Source organism: Phyllostomus hastatus, unplaced genomic scaffold (assembly GCF_019186645.2).
Source record: "Phyllostomus hastatus isolate PE091 unplaced genomic scaffold, TTU_PhHast_1.1 phas_scaffold_55, whole genome shotgun sequence".
NCBI classification, from domain to species: domain Eukaryota; kingdom Metazoa; phylum Chordata; class Mammalia; order Chiroptera; family Phyllostomidae; genus Phyllostomus; species Phyllostomus hastatus.
The window spans coordinates 399619-414899 of record NW_025334035.1 but is presented as its reverse complement, the minus strand read 5'-3'; the positions used below and the strand labels follow the sequence as shown (position 1 = coordinate 414899).

The window sequence follows — 15281 nt, the reverse complement described above, 5'->3', positions numbered from 1 at the left end:
GGGCGGACGGACCTGTCCGCTGGTGTCACTGTCAGCTCAGGGAGGAGAAAGGGGTGGCAGCAAGGTCGCAGGGCGCAGGGCGCCGCTCGGCGCTGCCCACGCCCAGGTCCCCGCAGTGCTGTCCGGGGGCGGGCAGCGGGCAACCAGCGCTCACTCTCCCCGCCCGCCCGGGCCCGGAGGAGCCACGCTCCGGGCCCTGTAGAGCGGAGGCCGGCGTCCCGGGCTGGGAGGCCTGGGCAGCGCGGAGGCGGCAGGCGCAGGAGTCGGGCGGGGGCGGCTCCCATGAAGCATACGCGTGGCGGCTCAGTCCCCAGGCCCAGGTGAGACAGCACCATGGGGCAGGCGGGCTGCAAGGGGCTCTATCAGTCGCTGTTCGACTACAAGACCGAGAAGTATGTCATCGCCAAGAACAAGAAGGTGGGCCTGCTCTACCGGCTGCTGCAGGTCTCCATCCTGACCTACCTGGTGGTGTGAGTGCTTGGGGGCTTGCCGAAAAGGGGGTCGGGGGGCAGCAGCGGTGGCCTTTCCAGGGCCCGGGAGTAGGCCGGTATGGGCATGGTTGGGGGTCTGTGACCCTCCTTGGGAGGCACTCTCCCTGAGCTCTTAGGTGTAAGGGTGTGGGGTAAGAAGGGAGCCCTCTACTCCCAGACATCAGCTCTGGAGGTGACAAGATGCGGCAGGGGCTTCTTGGTGCCTTGATCTATGAGGCTTTCCCCAGGCAGCTCCCTCCTCCAGGCCTGGAGCCCCCGTGCTAGGGCTGTGGGAAGGGGTCAAGGATGCAGGGGGCTGGGCTGCAGCTGTCGCTGGGGAGCCTCACACACTGGGCAGGTTATTTATAATCACTGAGCTCAGTGCCAAGCCTCCAGCTGGGACAACTCATGAGCTTGGCACGTCCCTCTGGTCAACTCACCCAACCCGACGCTGGCCGCTCTGGTGTTCAGCTGGGGGTCCTGCCCAGGTGGTCTGCCCTACCCACATCTCCCTCCCATCTGGCAGAAGCTGGTGCCATCTGCAGAGGGCAGCTCCTTGAGGTTGTTCAGGCAGGCACTGTCCAGAGCCCTCACCCCTGAGTAGGGAGGGGTTAGGTGGGGAGAGGAAGTGACAGCAAAAGACTGGGATGCAGATGCACCTTTTTTACTTCTTCAGTAAATGCTGTTGAGTCCCTCCTATCTCCTGCTTGGGGGAGGAGCAGATGCACCAGCTGGGAGGGCAGGCCTGGCATTCCCCCAGCTTACTCCTTAAGGCACCTGGCTGTCTCCTACCTGTTCTTTAACCAGGGGGCCTTCCTCCTCTACCTGGGCAATAGTGTCTACTCATTTTTCCCACCTGGGATGTCCCATAGCTCCCTCTCCTTTACTTCCCACATGTCAACTAATTTCCCACAGTGTAATTATATGCTTGTTTGGAGACTCGATTGCTGAATGTCTGTGTGACTCCCCACCAGGCTGGCAGGGGCCTGGCATCACCTAGCTGCTCAGGCAATAGGTGTGAAACGAATGAGTGAGTGAACGTTCCTTGAGTATTTGTGGCATGTTTCTGTCCAGGCCAGGCCCCGTGTGTCCCCCTCCCCCCCAAAAACAGCTGCTTGGCCCCAGGGTCTCAGCCCTCTCAGAGTTCCTAGAGACAGGACAGCCTCGGGCCCAGGACGTGATGCTAGCCCTGCCCCCAGAGATGAGGAGGGTGGACACCTCCTGGTTGGCACCTGACATACAGAGAACTCTTCCTGGCATCCTGGGAGGTGCAGGGCATCCCTCATCACCACAGCGTGACCTCTCCCAGCCTCAGTTTCCCCAGCTTTCCCAAGGTCTGGCTAGCCTAAATGATCTCTGACATTAACAGGAACACCAGCAAGGCATCGACGAGTTGTGTTCATGGAGCTCTTCCTCTGGGGCACACACTTCCTAGAGTAGTACAAGAGTAGTACAAAACTTTTAATGCCCTTCCCTGGATTCCCCAAATGTTAACATTTTACCACATTGGTGTTGCCCCACCTTCTCCATATATATGCAATGTTTTCTGGCTGCGTAAGAGTCAGTTGCAACGTGATGCCTCTTTGCTCCTGTATCCTTCACTGTGTATTTATTCAAAATAAGGAATTCTCTTATTCAACCTGGTACAAGTAGGAAGAGTAGGAAGTTAACACTGAAATGTTATTATTGTCTAAGCTATAGACCGTCTGTAAATTGTCCCAGTAATTACCTTTATAGCAAGGACAAATCTGGGCTCACACCTTGCACTCAGTTGTCACGTCTTCTTAGGCCCCTTTCATCTGGGATTGTTCCTGAGTCTTTGTATTTCATGACACTGACCTTTTTTGGAAGAATACAGATTTTTTTTTAAAAAAACATTTTACATTGAGATAAAATGCGTGGAACATATAATCCACCCTTTTAAATTACAGGACGACATGGTGTTTAGTACATTCACAATGTTGTGCAGCCATCCCCATGACCAAATTCCTGCACATTTCCATCACCCACCGCGAGGAAAACTGTACCTAGTAACAGTCAGTCATGCTTCTCCCCACCTCCATCCCTTGGCAACCGCTAATCTGCTGTTTGTCTCTATATATTTGTCTATTCTGGCCATTTCATATAAATCAAATCATACACGATGTTCTTATGGTGGTGGGGGGCTGGCTTCTTTTGTTTGTTGTAATGTGTTCAAGGTCCATCCCTGCTGTAACCTACGTCAGCACTGCATTCCTTTCTACGGCCGAGTCCATATCCCACGGGGAGGCTCTGCCACGTTTTGTTGATCCACTCATTGGTTGGCTGACATGTGGACTGTTTCTGCTCTTTGACTATCATGAATAATGCTGCTAAGAACATTCATGTGCAGGTTTTTGTGTAAACATACGTCTCAGTGCTCTTGGGTCTACCTGCTGGGTCACGACAGCTTGCTGAGGAACTGCCAGCAGCGTCCCCCAGCAGCCACACTATGTTACGCCTCCGTCAGCAGTGCTCCTCTCTCCACCTTCTTGCCGACACTTATTATTTTCCACTTCTTCGGTTCTAGCCATCTCATTGAGTGTGGAGTGGTATTTCATTGTGGTGTCTATTTGCACTTTCCTAATGACTAATCTTATGAAGCATCTTTTCATGTGCTTATTGGCTTTTTGTATATGTTTTTTGGAGAAATGTCTATTCAAATCCTTGGTCCATTTTTAAGTTAGGTTATTTGTCTTTTGTATTGTTGAGTTGCAAGACTTTTTAAAATATATATTCTGGATACTAGATCCTTTCCAGTTATATGGCTCACAAATGTTCTCTCCCCTCCTGTAGGTTATCTTTTTACTTTCTTGATAGTATATTTTGATGCACAAAAGTTCTTAATTTGGGTACAGTCCAACTTATCTATTTTTCTTTTGTTAATCGAGTTTGGGTGTCAAAAGGTACTGTATAGTTTTCACACTCTAGTTTTGCAGGCTGCCCCTCAGTTGGGGTTTGACTGAGGTTGCCCCATGCTTGGCTTCAGGTCCTTTGGCCCCCTCACCACCTGGAGGGGGTGCCGTTACACGGTGAACCCCCATAGCTCAGCGGCTTGCCCTCAGTCATGTGGCCAGTTTGAGGGTGAGCGTGTCTCATATCAAGTCCTCCCAGCCCCACTGAGAGCAGCGCACTGTGGCCTGGGGTTGGTGTCACCTCTGCTGCTTGTAGGACAGGGCTTCAGGCAGCAGCGGGAGTTGTGACCCAGTCCAGGAGCGGGTGGGAAGGGTGGAGTCCTAAGCCTGTCCCACTCCCCCTGGGCTTGGGGAAACCTGAGGGCGGTGACAAGGCTGATGCCCTCCTTGCCGGTCTCTTTCCCACAGGTGGGTGTTCCTGTTGAAGAAGGGTTACCAAGACACGGACACCTCCCTGCAGAGCAGCATCATCACCAAAGTCAAGGGTGTGACCTTCACCAACACTTCGGAGCTGGGGGAGCGGCTCTGGGATGTTGCTGACTATGTCATCCCCCCCCAGGTCTGAGCCCCACCCAAGCTGGCAGGGCCTGGCTGGGGTGGGTCACATGGGAAGCTGCTCTGGGACCCAGGGACCTCGATCTATTGTCTCCCTTGGCCCAGAATGGCTGCCAGAGTTTATTAATAGAGACCCCATCCATATCCTTCCCCTATTCCTGCCTCCTTCCCTCCTTGACTATGCCTCATGGCACCACCGCTCTGTCCCCAACAAACCCTGTGCCTGCTGAGACCAAATGGGGCTCAGAGAGTTTCCAGGTCAGAGGAGGCCCCTTAGATTGGCCCCTGGCCTGTTCACAGTCCACTTGGGCCGGAGCTGCCCCTTCACTGCTCCTTCTCTTCCCAGATCTCGGCTGGGACCCCAGAGGCTGAGGCCAGGATAGGGATGTATGGGGCAGGAGCAGTTTGTGGGTATGGGCCTGGGGTGAACCTATTAGAGGACATCTGCTTGGGACTCTGAGGTCAGTGGGCAGAAGGGTGGACAGGATCCACTGATTTTATGGCCCCATTTTCCCCAACGCCCATGCAGAGACTCCACCCCCTGCTGGGCAGCCCTGGGAAGGAGGGTCCCTGAGAGGGCACAGGGAGGTTCCTTAACTCCTGTCTGTTTCCTCAGGGAGAGAATGTCTTCTTCGTCATCACCAACCTGATCGTGACCCCCAACCAGCGGCAGGAAACCTGTGCAGAGGTTTGGTCTGGCGAGGAGAGCTGGGGAGGTGGTGGGAGGCCCACTAGCACTGGTTGGCCTCTACCCTCCTCCAGAAGCAGGGGTTCCTGTCCCCTCCAAGGGCTCTGGGGGGGTGTGGGGGGCATGTACCTGCACCGTTTGGGGGAGAAACAGGTTCTCAAAGGGTGTGTGGCCCTGGGCAGGGGAGGAACCTCTCCCAGCTCCCAGGGTGGGACCTGGCTTGGAGCTGGGAGGCCTGCGGGCACCTCCACACAGGCGCCCTTCCTCTCCTGGTAGAGCGACAGCATTTCCGACGCCTTGTGCTATGAGGACAGCGACTGCCCTCCTGGGAAGCCTGTCATGACTGGAAATGGTGAGGCCTGGAGTGGCCAGGGCTGGGGGCAATAGAGGGCCTGGAGCTGGGGGACTCCTGGCACTGTCCCTGTCCCACCCTGCAGGAGTGAGGACTGGCCGCTGCCTGCGGGCGGAGAACCTGACAAGGGGAACCTGTGAAATCTTCGCCTGGTGCCCAGTGGAGACAAAGTCCAGGCCAGAGTAAGTGGCTGGGTTCAGGACCCCAGGAGTCACCTGGTCCTGTGTGGCGGGGCCCAGCCTGACAGTGGAGACACACCCATGGGGACCCTCATTCTGAGGACACCCCACAAAGGCCTGAGCACCACCCCAACATGAGCATATGAACTGTCCTGCCAAGGCTCCAGGGCGCCCAGGGAGCAGGTGGCCTCAGCCCCACCACGGGACTGGGGGCGGTGCAGAGTGGGGCAGGGCTTCCTCACTGGCTGTCCCGGCTTGGTTTTCAGGAAGCCACTCCTGGGCAAGGCTGAAGACTTTACCATTTACATAAAGAACTTCATTCGTTTTCCCAAATTCAACTTCTTCAAGTATGTGGGGCTCAGCTACTATCCAGGGGTGGGGCCTTGGCTGGCCCTCCCCATGGCTGTGCGGGGTCCCTGTGTATGTGTGTGTGTGTGTGTGTGAATGAGCCACTGGGGGTGCCGTGGGGGTGGGGCTCTGCTCTCCAGCACAGTAGGATGTTAGCGTGGGATGTAGGTGCGGATGTAGGCGGGGCTGGAGGGGAGGGCTGAAGTCTGGGACTAGGCCTGGGCTGGGTGAGGACCCCTGTGACTCCTGGGTCAGATCTAGTTTCTGGCCTGGAAACAGCAAGTCTCCCTTCGTTTCACTGTCTGCTCATGGCCTCCTCCCAGGACCAATGTGCTGGACACCAAAGACCTGAAGTACCTGAAGTCCTGTCACTTTGGCCCCAAGGACCCCTACTGCCCCATCTTCCGACTGGGATCTGTGGTCAAGTGGACGGGAAGCAACTTCCAGGAGATAGCGCTGCAGGTGGGTGGTCTGTGCCCAGGGAGCCTTCCCTGGAGGCCCGAGGGCTCTGGGCCTGGGCTCTGTATTGAGAAGGGAGTGTGTGTGGGGACCCATGGGGTGGGGTGGCCCTGCAAAGTCACCTGCCCCAGGAGCTGCTGCTTGCAGGATTTGCTGTGACACACAGCCTGTTCGGACACTCGGTGAGGGGCATACTCAGCACCTGCCGTTTGGCTCTCAGGCACTGGGGCAGCAGCTGAACCTGAACCAGAAGGAGCCCCCAGCACACCCTGGTTTGGTGTAAGGCTCCTGCCTGTTGTAGGTGCTCACTCGGGCAGTTCTTGTCCTCTTTGACGCATGAGGCAGGAGGCCACTGGGGCTGGGAGCTGTCAGCAACGCACTTTTCCCAGCCTCTCGTGGGCCTTCTACCTACCTTTCTTCCAGAAGGGCGTACCAGCCAGGCTGACCCCTGGCACCAGCACGTCCCCCAGCTTGTCCAGCTCTCTGTGAAGAGCTGCTCTGTGACTACTGTCCTTCTCCAAAAACTCCTGTGCACCGACTCCTGTCTCTTTTCCCCCCAGGGTGGTGTGATAGGGATCCAGATCGAGTGGGACTGCGACCTTGACAAAGCCCCTTCTGAATGCAACCCTCGCTATTATTTCAGCCGCCTGGACAGCAGATTTCCAGGGAACTCTGTCTCTTCCGGGTATAACTTCAGGTAACTGGGGCTGTGCCTGCTGCCTTATGGCTCTGTCCATGTTTTGTGTCCTTTCCTAGGTGCCAGCGCTATGGCAGCCCTTCCTGGGCATCTGTGTCAGAGGGGGAGGTGAGGGAGAGACAGCTGAGGAGAGGTGAGGGTGGCCTTCTGTAGGGCCTCTGGGGGAGGAGAGAAGAGTCAGCCATTGCCCTGGGCGCGCCGTGATGCTGAGGCTTGACTGCTCAGCCGGATCAGCTCCATCAGTGCTTTGGTGACCCCAGGATGGCCCAGCACGTGGTGGGAAAGGTCTTGTCTCTTGGGGAATGTCTAGCAAGGACTTCAAAGGTCTGGATGAATTTTTAGCATAAGGTCAGCAAGAAGGTGGGCAGCTTCTGGAGCTGCTGTGAGCCAGGTCCTGGGAGTGCTTATAAATCTCCCAGGCAGCCGAGCCTGTGTTGCCAAACAGGGAGGGCCCAGCGAGGCTGAGGTCTCCCCTGGGCTGTGTCTCCCCAGGTTTGCCAAATATTACCGTGATGGAGCTGGGGTGGAGTTCCGTACCCTGATGAAAGCCTACGGGATCCGCTTTGATGTCATGGTGAATGGCAGGGTGTGTGAGCTGGGCAGGCCCAGGGCGGGGCAGACGTGTTGGGCGGGCTCTGCTTGGAGTCCCTGGGGATCCTGCTGTCCACCTGCCTCCCTCACCATGCCTGTCTCTCTCTCTGCTTCAGGCAGGGAAGTTCAGCATCATCCCCACAGTCATCAATGTGGGCTCGGGGGTGGCACTCATGGGTGTTGTGAGTACCTCTCCCTTCCTTCTCCTTTACTCCCTGAGCACCAGTGGGGGAGGGGGACACTGCCCCCCGGGAGCTGTCCTGATGCCCCAGAAAGAGCTGTCCTGTCAGTGCAGATGCCGGTAAAGAGGCCCTTCTGGAACTTCATGCCCCTGTAGTAGTCCCTGGGGGCAGGGAGTTTCTCTTTCCAGGGCCAGAGAGGCATCTGCCTGTTGCTCTGGAGCTGGGGTTGCGGCTGGGGTTCTCTGGGATGCTGGATTGGCCCCTGAACTTCTTAAGCCTCATCTCCACTTGTAAAGAGAGGTAGGATCCAACTATATACAGGGTTTCTCAGCCGTTGCCCTGTGAAACAAGGAACTGGTAAAAAAATGTTTTCGGCATCTGGGGGTGGGGGCAGAAAGAGGTGTGCAGAGCCCAGGGTCAGAGGACCAGGTGCCCCTGTGGGCACATCCACCAACCTGCTTCTGTCCCCCACCCTCTCCTCAGTCATTTCGGAAGCCCCCTCTGTGTTGCCGGTGGATTCGCCCTCTGGTGGAGGAGGCGGGCATTTGCACCAGGCAGTCTGGTCTGAAGTGCAGGTGCTCAGGTGTCAGTGGGTCCCAGCTGGGTTAGCTCAGGCCGCCGCCTCTTTCCTGGGCCACCGCTGTGGTGTCCTTGTTGTTCAGATCCCCTCCAACCCATCGCTCATGCTCACTCCCAGAAAGATCTTTTTAAAATGCCACGATTGTGTGTACAGCCCCCATTCAAAGCCCTCAGTGCTGCCCCCTACAGGATTAGAACCAATGCCTTGAAGAAATTTTAAGGAGCTTTGCAGGTTCTTCCCCACAGGACCGTGGAATTTCCCAGGCGGAATAAGCTTGTTCCTACCTCTGCAACGCCCTTCTCGAGCTTCGTTTTTCCCTTCATACAAACTTCTATTCAGCCCTCCAGACTCAGCCCAAGCTGAGTCAGGTCCCGTCTCCTCTTGGCTCCCTTGCTCCTCTCCAATCACAGGACCTGTCATTCTGTGCTGTCAGTTACGTGCTTGTCTCCTGCACCAGAGGGACAGTCACCAGGGAGCCTCATTGTCTTATTCCTCCCTGCACCCCAGCACAGTACCTGGCCCATGGTGAACGCTCTGCAAACACCTGATTTGATGGGGTCAGGGTAATGTGGGAGGTGCTTAGCCCAAAGGATCGGATGGATGCCAGGCTGACCTGGGTTCTACCATGGACCAGCTTGGTGGCCTTAAACAAAGGTCCTCTTTTGGAGCTCAGTTTTCTCACCTGTGAAATGGGGTCAGTGATGCCCCCTTCTGGGACTGTGACAGGATCGAATGGGATCTATGTAGTATGGTCAAATGGCTGTGGGCTCTCCAGAAGCCTATGGTTCTAGGTCAGAGACCCCCAACTCTTCTGCAGGGGTCTTTCCTCTGTGACCTGGTACTCATCTACCTCATCAAAAAGAGCCACTTTTACCGCAACAAGAAATTCGAGGAAGTAAGGTGAGTTACACTTCCTCCCCAGTGGCCCTCCCTTGGGGAGCCCTGTGGAGATGGCTCTGCCAGCCCCCCCACCCCTGCCCTGTCTCAGGACCTTTACCCTGGGTAGATGCCTTCCCTAAGTGCCTCTCGAAATGGAAGTTCTGGAGCCGCCCTTGCCTCCAGAGGGTGTTGGCTGTGCTGACAGGTGGCCCATGGACTGCCCTTCCCTGGGGCAATGTCCTGGGCAGTCTGTTGGTTCTGCAGGTGTGACCACGGCCTGGTGCAGGAGGGAGCCCTGGGCTGGGTCAGGAGGTGGCCTTCAGGCCTGTCCGGCCTCTGCCTCCTGTGTGCCCTTGAGGTGGGGCCTGGCCCTCTCTGGGCCTGTTTCCCCCTACCCCCATTTTGCCTTCCCCAGTGGAGGCCGTACACAGGAGCCCCTGCTGCTCAGCCAGGCTCAGTTCTGTGCCTCTCCTCTTGTAAGCCACATCCCGGGAGGAGGGAGTTCACTGGCCTGGGGTGGACTTTACTTCCGCCCCAGCTTTCATTCTTTGCTGACTCAGGGGTTGGCAGCCTCCAGCCAGGAGCTGGGCCTGGGCAGGGAAGGGGTAAGGAAAGGACTGGGATAGAAAGGAAGGGCAAAGGGTGGAGAGGAGTGCAGGAAGAGAGCTTGTAGGGCCTGCAGCAGCTGGGGCAAGAAGGAGGAGGAGGCTGGGGGTTGGCTGGGGTAGGCCGGGCACCCAGCCACCCCCACATGCTCTCTGAGCTGACTGTCACTTCTTGGGTGCTTGCCTGAGCTCCTTAGCCTGTGACAGGGAAGAAGGGCCACCCTGCCGGTCTCGGAGCAGCCTCACCTGTTGTGGGAGGCATGAGGCTCCACCGCCGTGGCTGCTGCTCATTGCTGGGACAGCTCCAGAGGCCTCCTCAGCCTGAGCACCTGTGTGTGTCTGGGCTGCAGCCAGGGAACCCAACACACTGCCTGTCTGTGCAGATACTCTGGTTGCCTGCAGAGCTGCCAGCCAGAGGCTGCTGTGGGTGGAGTCTTCTCTTGGGGAGGCTGTCCCTGTCCGCAGGGTTCCCAACTTCCCCTTCCCTGCTCCCCACAGATCTGGCCACCCGGTGGTGGTGAACGGAAAGGCGAATGTGGAGCAGCTGCAGAACCTGCAGACAGTGGAGGCATAGCCAGAGACATGGGCTGAGAGTGGATTTGGTGAAGACGTCGGGGTAGACTCTGGCAGCTCTGAACTGGAACAGCTCCAAACTGGAACGGCCTCCTGTCTGTGCCTGTGTGGGACCGGGGCTTCCAGACACTACCACCTCTCCTGCATGTTCGGATCTTCCTGCAAGCTTTTTGTTGTGTGTGTGGGGAGGGGAGCCTCCCAGTGGCCAGCGTGGCTCAGATCTAGAAGAGGAGACCCTGGAGAGGGAAGGGGGCCGGCCAGGGTGTCACTGATATAAGAGCATTTTCATTTTTTCTGAGAACCTAGCTGGACATTCATTCACTCAATATTCATACATGCAGTAAACATTTTTTTGCTGTGGGCTGGGCCCTGTCTAAGAGATTCTCAAAAGAGACGCTGACCTGGCCTCCAGGGAGGGGCACACACTTGTCATTCCTTTCAGAGACAACCGACATCACAGACAGGCTCAGCCACTCGGGCCTTCCTCCAGCCTCTAGGTGAGACTTGCACAAATTCCTGTAGAACACGATGGCTCCTCAGAGAAAGACCTCTGCCTCCAGGGATTCAGTTTAAACGTGGCCAAGGGGGGGCAACCAGGAGAGGACTAAACACTTCAGGAGGCAGCTGGCCCTTGAGGGGACAGGCAGCCTCTGAAGGCTTCTGGGTAAGGTAGGGAAGGGGAGGCAGGGGCCTCTGCTCCAGCCTGGGGAGGCTCTGGGCACAGCAGCTCATCCACATGGGTGATCGTTGCCTGTGATTTGGCTCTGGCTGTTCTGTGGGGTTGGGTGTCTCTGCCCAGCTTTCCTCCCTCTCTCCTCAAAGGCTGGCTGGGTTTGCAGGGCTAATGACATGGTGCTCACTCGGCAGGTGGAAACCCTTACCAGGGGTCCCTCCACCTCACCCCTGCCCCTTGTCCCCCCCGCCCCTCCACCACAGCTGCACCCTGCAGAACTCTGCTGCTTCCCTCACCTGATGGCTGTAGAGCTTCATTATCCAAAGTGTGGTCCCTGGACCGGCCGAATCACGTCACCTGGGAGCTTGTTAGACGGGCAGTCTCCGGTCCCTCCCTTTCTCCTAAGTCGGAACCTGTGTTTCAACAATGCTCCCCAGTCGTTCACGTGCCCTGTACATTTTGAGAGGCTCTGGTTGAGGAGAGCTGCGAAGCCCGGTTCTGAGGGAGCAAAGAGCCAGCTTCGGTGGGTGGTGCTGATTTCTAGGTCAGAGTCACACACATTCTACCTGGAGGCTGGCAGGATTGCCCCTCCCTGCTCGAGGGAAAGGAGCATCACAATCCATTTAAATTCAAGTGTTTGAACTAGATTATACATGATTCAAAATCTGAAAGGTACAAAAGAATAGAGTGGACGCTTCCCTCCCAGCCCTGTTCTCAAGGCAACCTGAGTTTCCAGTTCAAAGAGGCTCCCTTGTTTTCAAGCAGAGAATGCACTTGGTCCCTTGTGTCCTCCCTCAGGAAATGAGCGTTCCCTCACACGTGCAGCGTCAGGCCTCGGCTCCTCTGTCAGGGAGGAACACGGAGCAGCTTCAATACCGTGCTGGGAGGCAGCTGGTGCGCTTCCCCTCTCCCAGGTCTGAGAAGCCCCTGTGCAAACTGAAGGGGAGATGCCGAGAACTCATCACCGCGCGGCAGCAAAGGCCACCAGGGCTGTGTTCGCACGGCCGCAGGCCCCTAGGCCGCGTCCTCTTTGGAAGTGATCTCTGGGCCTCCCTCCTGTTTTGGGGGGTGGGGCTGGCTCTTCTCTGCACACAGAGGAGAAGGTAAGCTTCCTTCTTGTGGGGCCTTTGGAGAGGGTCAGCAGGGTCTGAACGAAGGTTTCTGGAGCAAGCAGCTCCCTCCCTCTGGGCTGCCGGGTAACCAGTCCGCAAGCCCACCTGCTCTCTGCGTGGAAGGTGAACAACCTGGGCCATCCATGACGGTGCTTTGCTTCATCACTAAAGCAAACCCTTGGACAGAGTACTGCAGCACGTTTTATGTTTGGGAGGAAGTGAAAAAGGTCAAGCTGCTCAGGAAGTTGTCTGGTTGCTCTTAACCTGTTTTTGGAATTGCCTGCCAACAGCCATAAAACCTAAAAACAGTTGTGCTATTTATTTTACATTGGAATGAAATGTCTTCCTACACTATTCAGTCAGTAAAGATTTACTGAATACCTATTGTGTCAAGTGTTGGATTAAATGCTGGTGATACAGTGGCAAGCAACACGGGAACAGTCCCTGCCCCAGCGCTTCCAGCCCTGGGGGGCTGAATCACCAGCAGTCACACAGGTCACTACAGCCCAAACTGTGTTTTCAGTGGAGTAGCCAGTGGAAATTTCCTTCAGAAAGTGACATAGAAATTGAAATCTGGAAGGTCAGTAGCAGTCTAACCAGGTGATGGAGGAAGCATCCCAGGTAAGGGAAGCACACATGTAAAAGCCCCTTGACGAGAAGGGGCAACGGAGGAACTGGATGACGACAGTGCGACTGGAGCTGTGAGGCTTTCCTCCACTTACGCTTTTTTCCTCACTGATTTTAGAGCGAGTGGGAGGGGCAGAGGGCGGGGCAGGGAGGGAGACATAGAAACATAGGCCAGGGGAATTGAATTCGAAACACTGGCTCATCTGGAGGATGCTCTAACAGTTAGTTGGTTGGAGTCTCATCAAGTAAGCTACCTGGCCAGGGCTCTTTTTATCAACTTTAAGTAAGGGTTGACCCACTAAACTTCACTCACTACCTTGGAGGACTTGCTCAATCTAAACTGTTTCTTCAAGTCCAGCAAAGCTTTCGAGGGGGTCTCTCTATTACATGTCAGGGGCACTAGGCTCAGAAAGGGCAGTGACCCCACTACAGCTTCTGGATAGTGCTGTGCATTTGCATATCGCCGAAGTTCCCTTGCTTTTGCAACCCCCCCCCCGCCCCATAATGTCGGTGCAGAAATGCAGATGAAGGCACAGGAACTCTAAATGAGCAAACCTGAGGACCAGGAAGGCATTGATAAGACTGGCACTTGTCATTCAATGAGTAACCTGGTAAGACTCTGGAAAGCATTTGGAATTAAGTTTTAATCTTCTGCTTTAGCTCACTAAATTTCCTCCAAAATACAAATATGAAAACATTCATTGCAATATTTTTTATAATAGCGAACATTTCAAACAAGCTTACTGTTTAACAATAGAGGAAGTAAATCACCTCATTTACTTCCCATCCTCCCTCACCGACCCCGCCCCCCGCCCCTGGCCCACTGCTGCTTCTTCCTTAGCCCACACCGGGAATGAAGCTTCCCTTCCCACTCAGAGAAGGCCCTGCGAGAGGACTGGGGAGTTCTGGAGAGGGGGTGCGAACCATTAATGCGAACATCTTCAGTGGTGGTCAGATGAGGTACTAGGGGAGAGAAAGGCAAAGCTGTGGCCTCAGCTGCTTTTTGGCTTCATGTGCAAACATGTAGTCCAGAACCCAAACGGAATTCCGGAGGCCTGGGTCCCAGATCCATTTCTATCACTGGCCATGGGCCAATACTGTCTTAGGAAACTCGAATTCCGAGTTTAGATCAGATCCCTTCTGATCTAAAACCGATTATTAAAAAATCCAAATCTGATCATATAACACCGAACTAAAACTTCCAAAGGCCTCCCCCAGTACTTCCAGACTTCCTTCAGTCGCTCTTAGAATCAAAGCCATACTCCCCACCGCAGCCCTCCATGTCTCCCTCATGGCTCCTCTGATGCTTCAGGTACGGGCCCGACTCCTTCCAGCCCAATGGCCCTCACACATGTGCTTTCTTGCAAGGACCCCCTTCTCCACACCTTCCTTGGCTGTTATTTAACCTTCACTTCTCTGTTATTTCCTTAAAGAAGCCTTTCTTGCCCCCACCTACCAACCTGTGTTCAGCTTGGGGTTCCAGTGTACTCTCTTCATAGCATTTACCGTCATTAAAATATTTGTCAAACTAGGTGATGCTGTCTTCCCAGTTAGACTATAAATTCTATGAGCAACATGTTCCCTCTAGACAAGCCCCAAGTTTAGTTTAAAAATGTCCAGTCTGTTTAATCTTCATATCTTAGAAAAAAGCTTGAGTTTATTTTTTTTAAATGAAAATGACAGCTAGCTGTAACTAAGTGACATGGAACTGACAGGCCCTAGTGTAAATGCAGGGAAATCACAGAAGGGTAAGCCTCAGTGCCAACACTCCAGGAGGCAAAACTCGGTGATTCTGCACCCACGACAGACAGAGGGTATACGTTAAGGTAGGAAAAAACTCCGTCAAGTGTCTCACGCTTCATTTAATCTGAAGAATATTACAAGCTCTTCGTCTTTTGATATAAGTTATTTATAACGTTACAGAACAAGCAGCGAATTCAACAATTCAAAAACTAAGTAAGTCTACACGGTGTTAATTTCTGGCAACAGTCTTCCCAATCTGGTTTTTTAAAAAAGTCATCCCTGCCCCCATTTCAGTAGACGTGCACCATGCCATAGAGGAATGTCCAGAACAGGACGTAGGTGAAGAGGCCTCCGATGAGACCTCCTGTAAAGAGAGGTCTTCGTGACTTAAAATATTTGTTCCACCTCCTTCCCGCCTTGAGAATTAAGAGCAGGGAGAGCAGGATGGAGGCAAGCAGGTAGAAGATGAAGCCGTAGAGGCCGGTGAGGCCGAGGATGCCGGCCGTGGCCCCCGACAGCGCTGACACTGAGGTCCGGCAGTAATCCAGGACCGCGGCGTTGCCTCGCACAGCTGCCTCACTGATGAACGGCGGCCCTTCCCGCTTGGCCACCACAGCGGCCATCGCACCCGCCGGGGCTCAGCCTCTGCTTTCTCGCGGAGCTGCGGAGAAAAACCAAGTTACAAGTGGCGCCCCGAGCTTAGCGAGTTGGGTTCATGCCGTCCCTCCCCCTGGGGCTTTCAAAACCTCGCTCCACTCCTGGGTCTTGAACCTTCAAAAGATGCTGAGAAGGCTGAAAGCTCGGGCAAGCTCGGGCCAGTTCGGGGTGCGGGGGGAGCAAGAGCACGTCTGCATTCCCCGCCCAGGCTCGCCCGGTTACCTGGAACACGGCAGTGGATAGTCACTTGGCCTTCCCTCAAACAGTCTGCAGTACAGATTCCCACGGCGCCATCTTGCTCTAGAGACTGCTGGGAAGGCCCAGACTGCGCACGCGCCAATCCCTCACTCCCGCCCTCTAGCGCATGCGCCGCGGGAC

General features: G+C 55.2%; 2 protein-coding genes across 6 annotated transcripts; one reads left to right on the top strand and one right to left on the bottom strand.

The window, feature by feature from the left end:
* On the top strand, positions 1–12235 carry P2RX5 (purinergic receptor P2X 5). 5 transcript variants are annotated; one of them, XM_045824582.1, is made up of 12 exons: positions 1–470; positions 3812–3962; positions 4575–4646; positions 4923–4998; positions 5084–5180; positions 5444–5524; positions 5849–5987; positions 6545–6681; positions 7174–7255; positions 7389–7454; positions 8852–8934; positions 10017–12235. In XM_045824582.1, the coding sequence occupies exons 1-12, from the start codon at positions 334–336 to the stop codon at positions 10090–10092; spliced, it is 1197 nt and encodes a 398-aa protein (XP_045680538.1). In that variant the 5' UTR covers positions 1–333; the 3' UTR covers positions 10093–12235. The 5 variants fall into 5 exon arrangements, with proteins under 5 accessions (XP_045680538.1, XP_045680539.1, XP_045680540.1 ...); XM_045824584.1 differs by having other exon boundaries at positions 2–320; positions 7174–7267; XM_045824585.1 differs by having other exon boundaries at positions 2–417; positions 7174–7267.
* A 2115-nt stretch (positions 12236–14350) lies between these two features.
* Positions 14351–15249, bottom strand: EMC6 (ER membrane protein complex subunit 6). Its single transcript, XM_045824370.1, has 2 exons — positions 15126–15249; positions 14351–14907 (listed from the first exon to the last, which is right to left on the bottom strand). Exon 2 carries the CDS (start codon positions 14867–14869, stop codon positions 14537–14539), a length of 333 nt encoding a protein of 110 aa, XP_045680326.1. The 5' UTR covers positions 14870–14907; positions 15126–15249; the 3' UTR covers positions 14351–14536.
* Between the last annotated feature and the right edge of the window lie 32 nt (positions 15250–15281).

Coding starts and splice junctions, on each gene's coding strand:
- P2RX5 (XM_045824581.1), top strand. CDS start 334: ATGGGGCAGGCGGGCTGCAAGGGGCTCTATCAGTCGCTGTTCGACTAC. Junction 471..3,811: donor ATCCTGACCTACCTGGTGGT/GTGAGTGCTTGG, acceptor TCTTTCCCACAG/GTGGGTGTTCCTGTTGAAGA. Junction 7,455..8,851: donor GGGTGGCACTCATGGGTGTT/GTGAGTACCTCT, acceptor ACTCTTCTGCAG/GGGTCTTTCCTCTGTGACCT.
- EMC6 (XM_045824370.1), bottom strand. CDS start 14,869: ATGGCCGCTGTGGTGGCCAAGCGGGAAGGGCCGCCGTTCATCAGTGAG.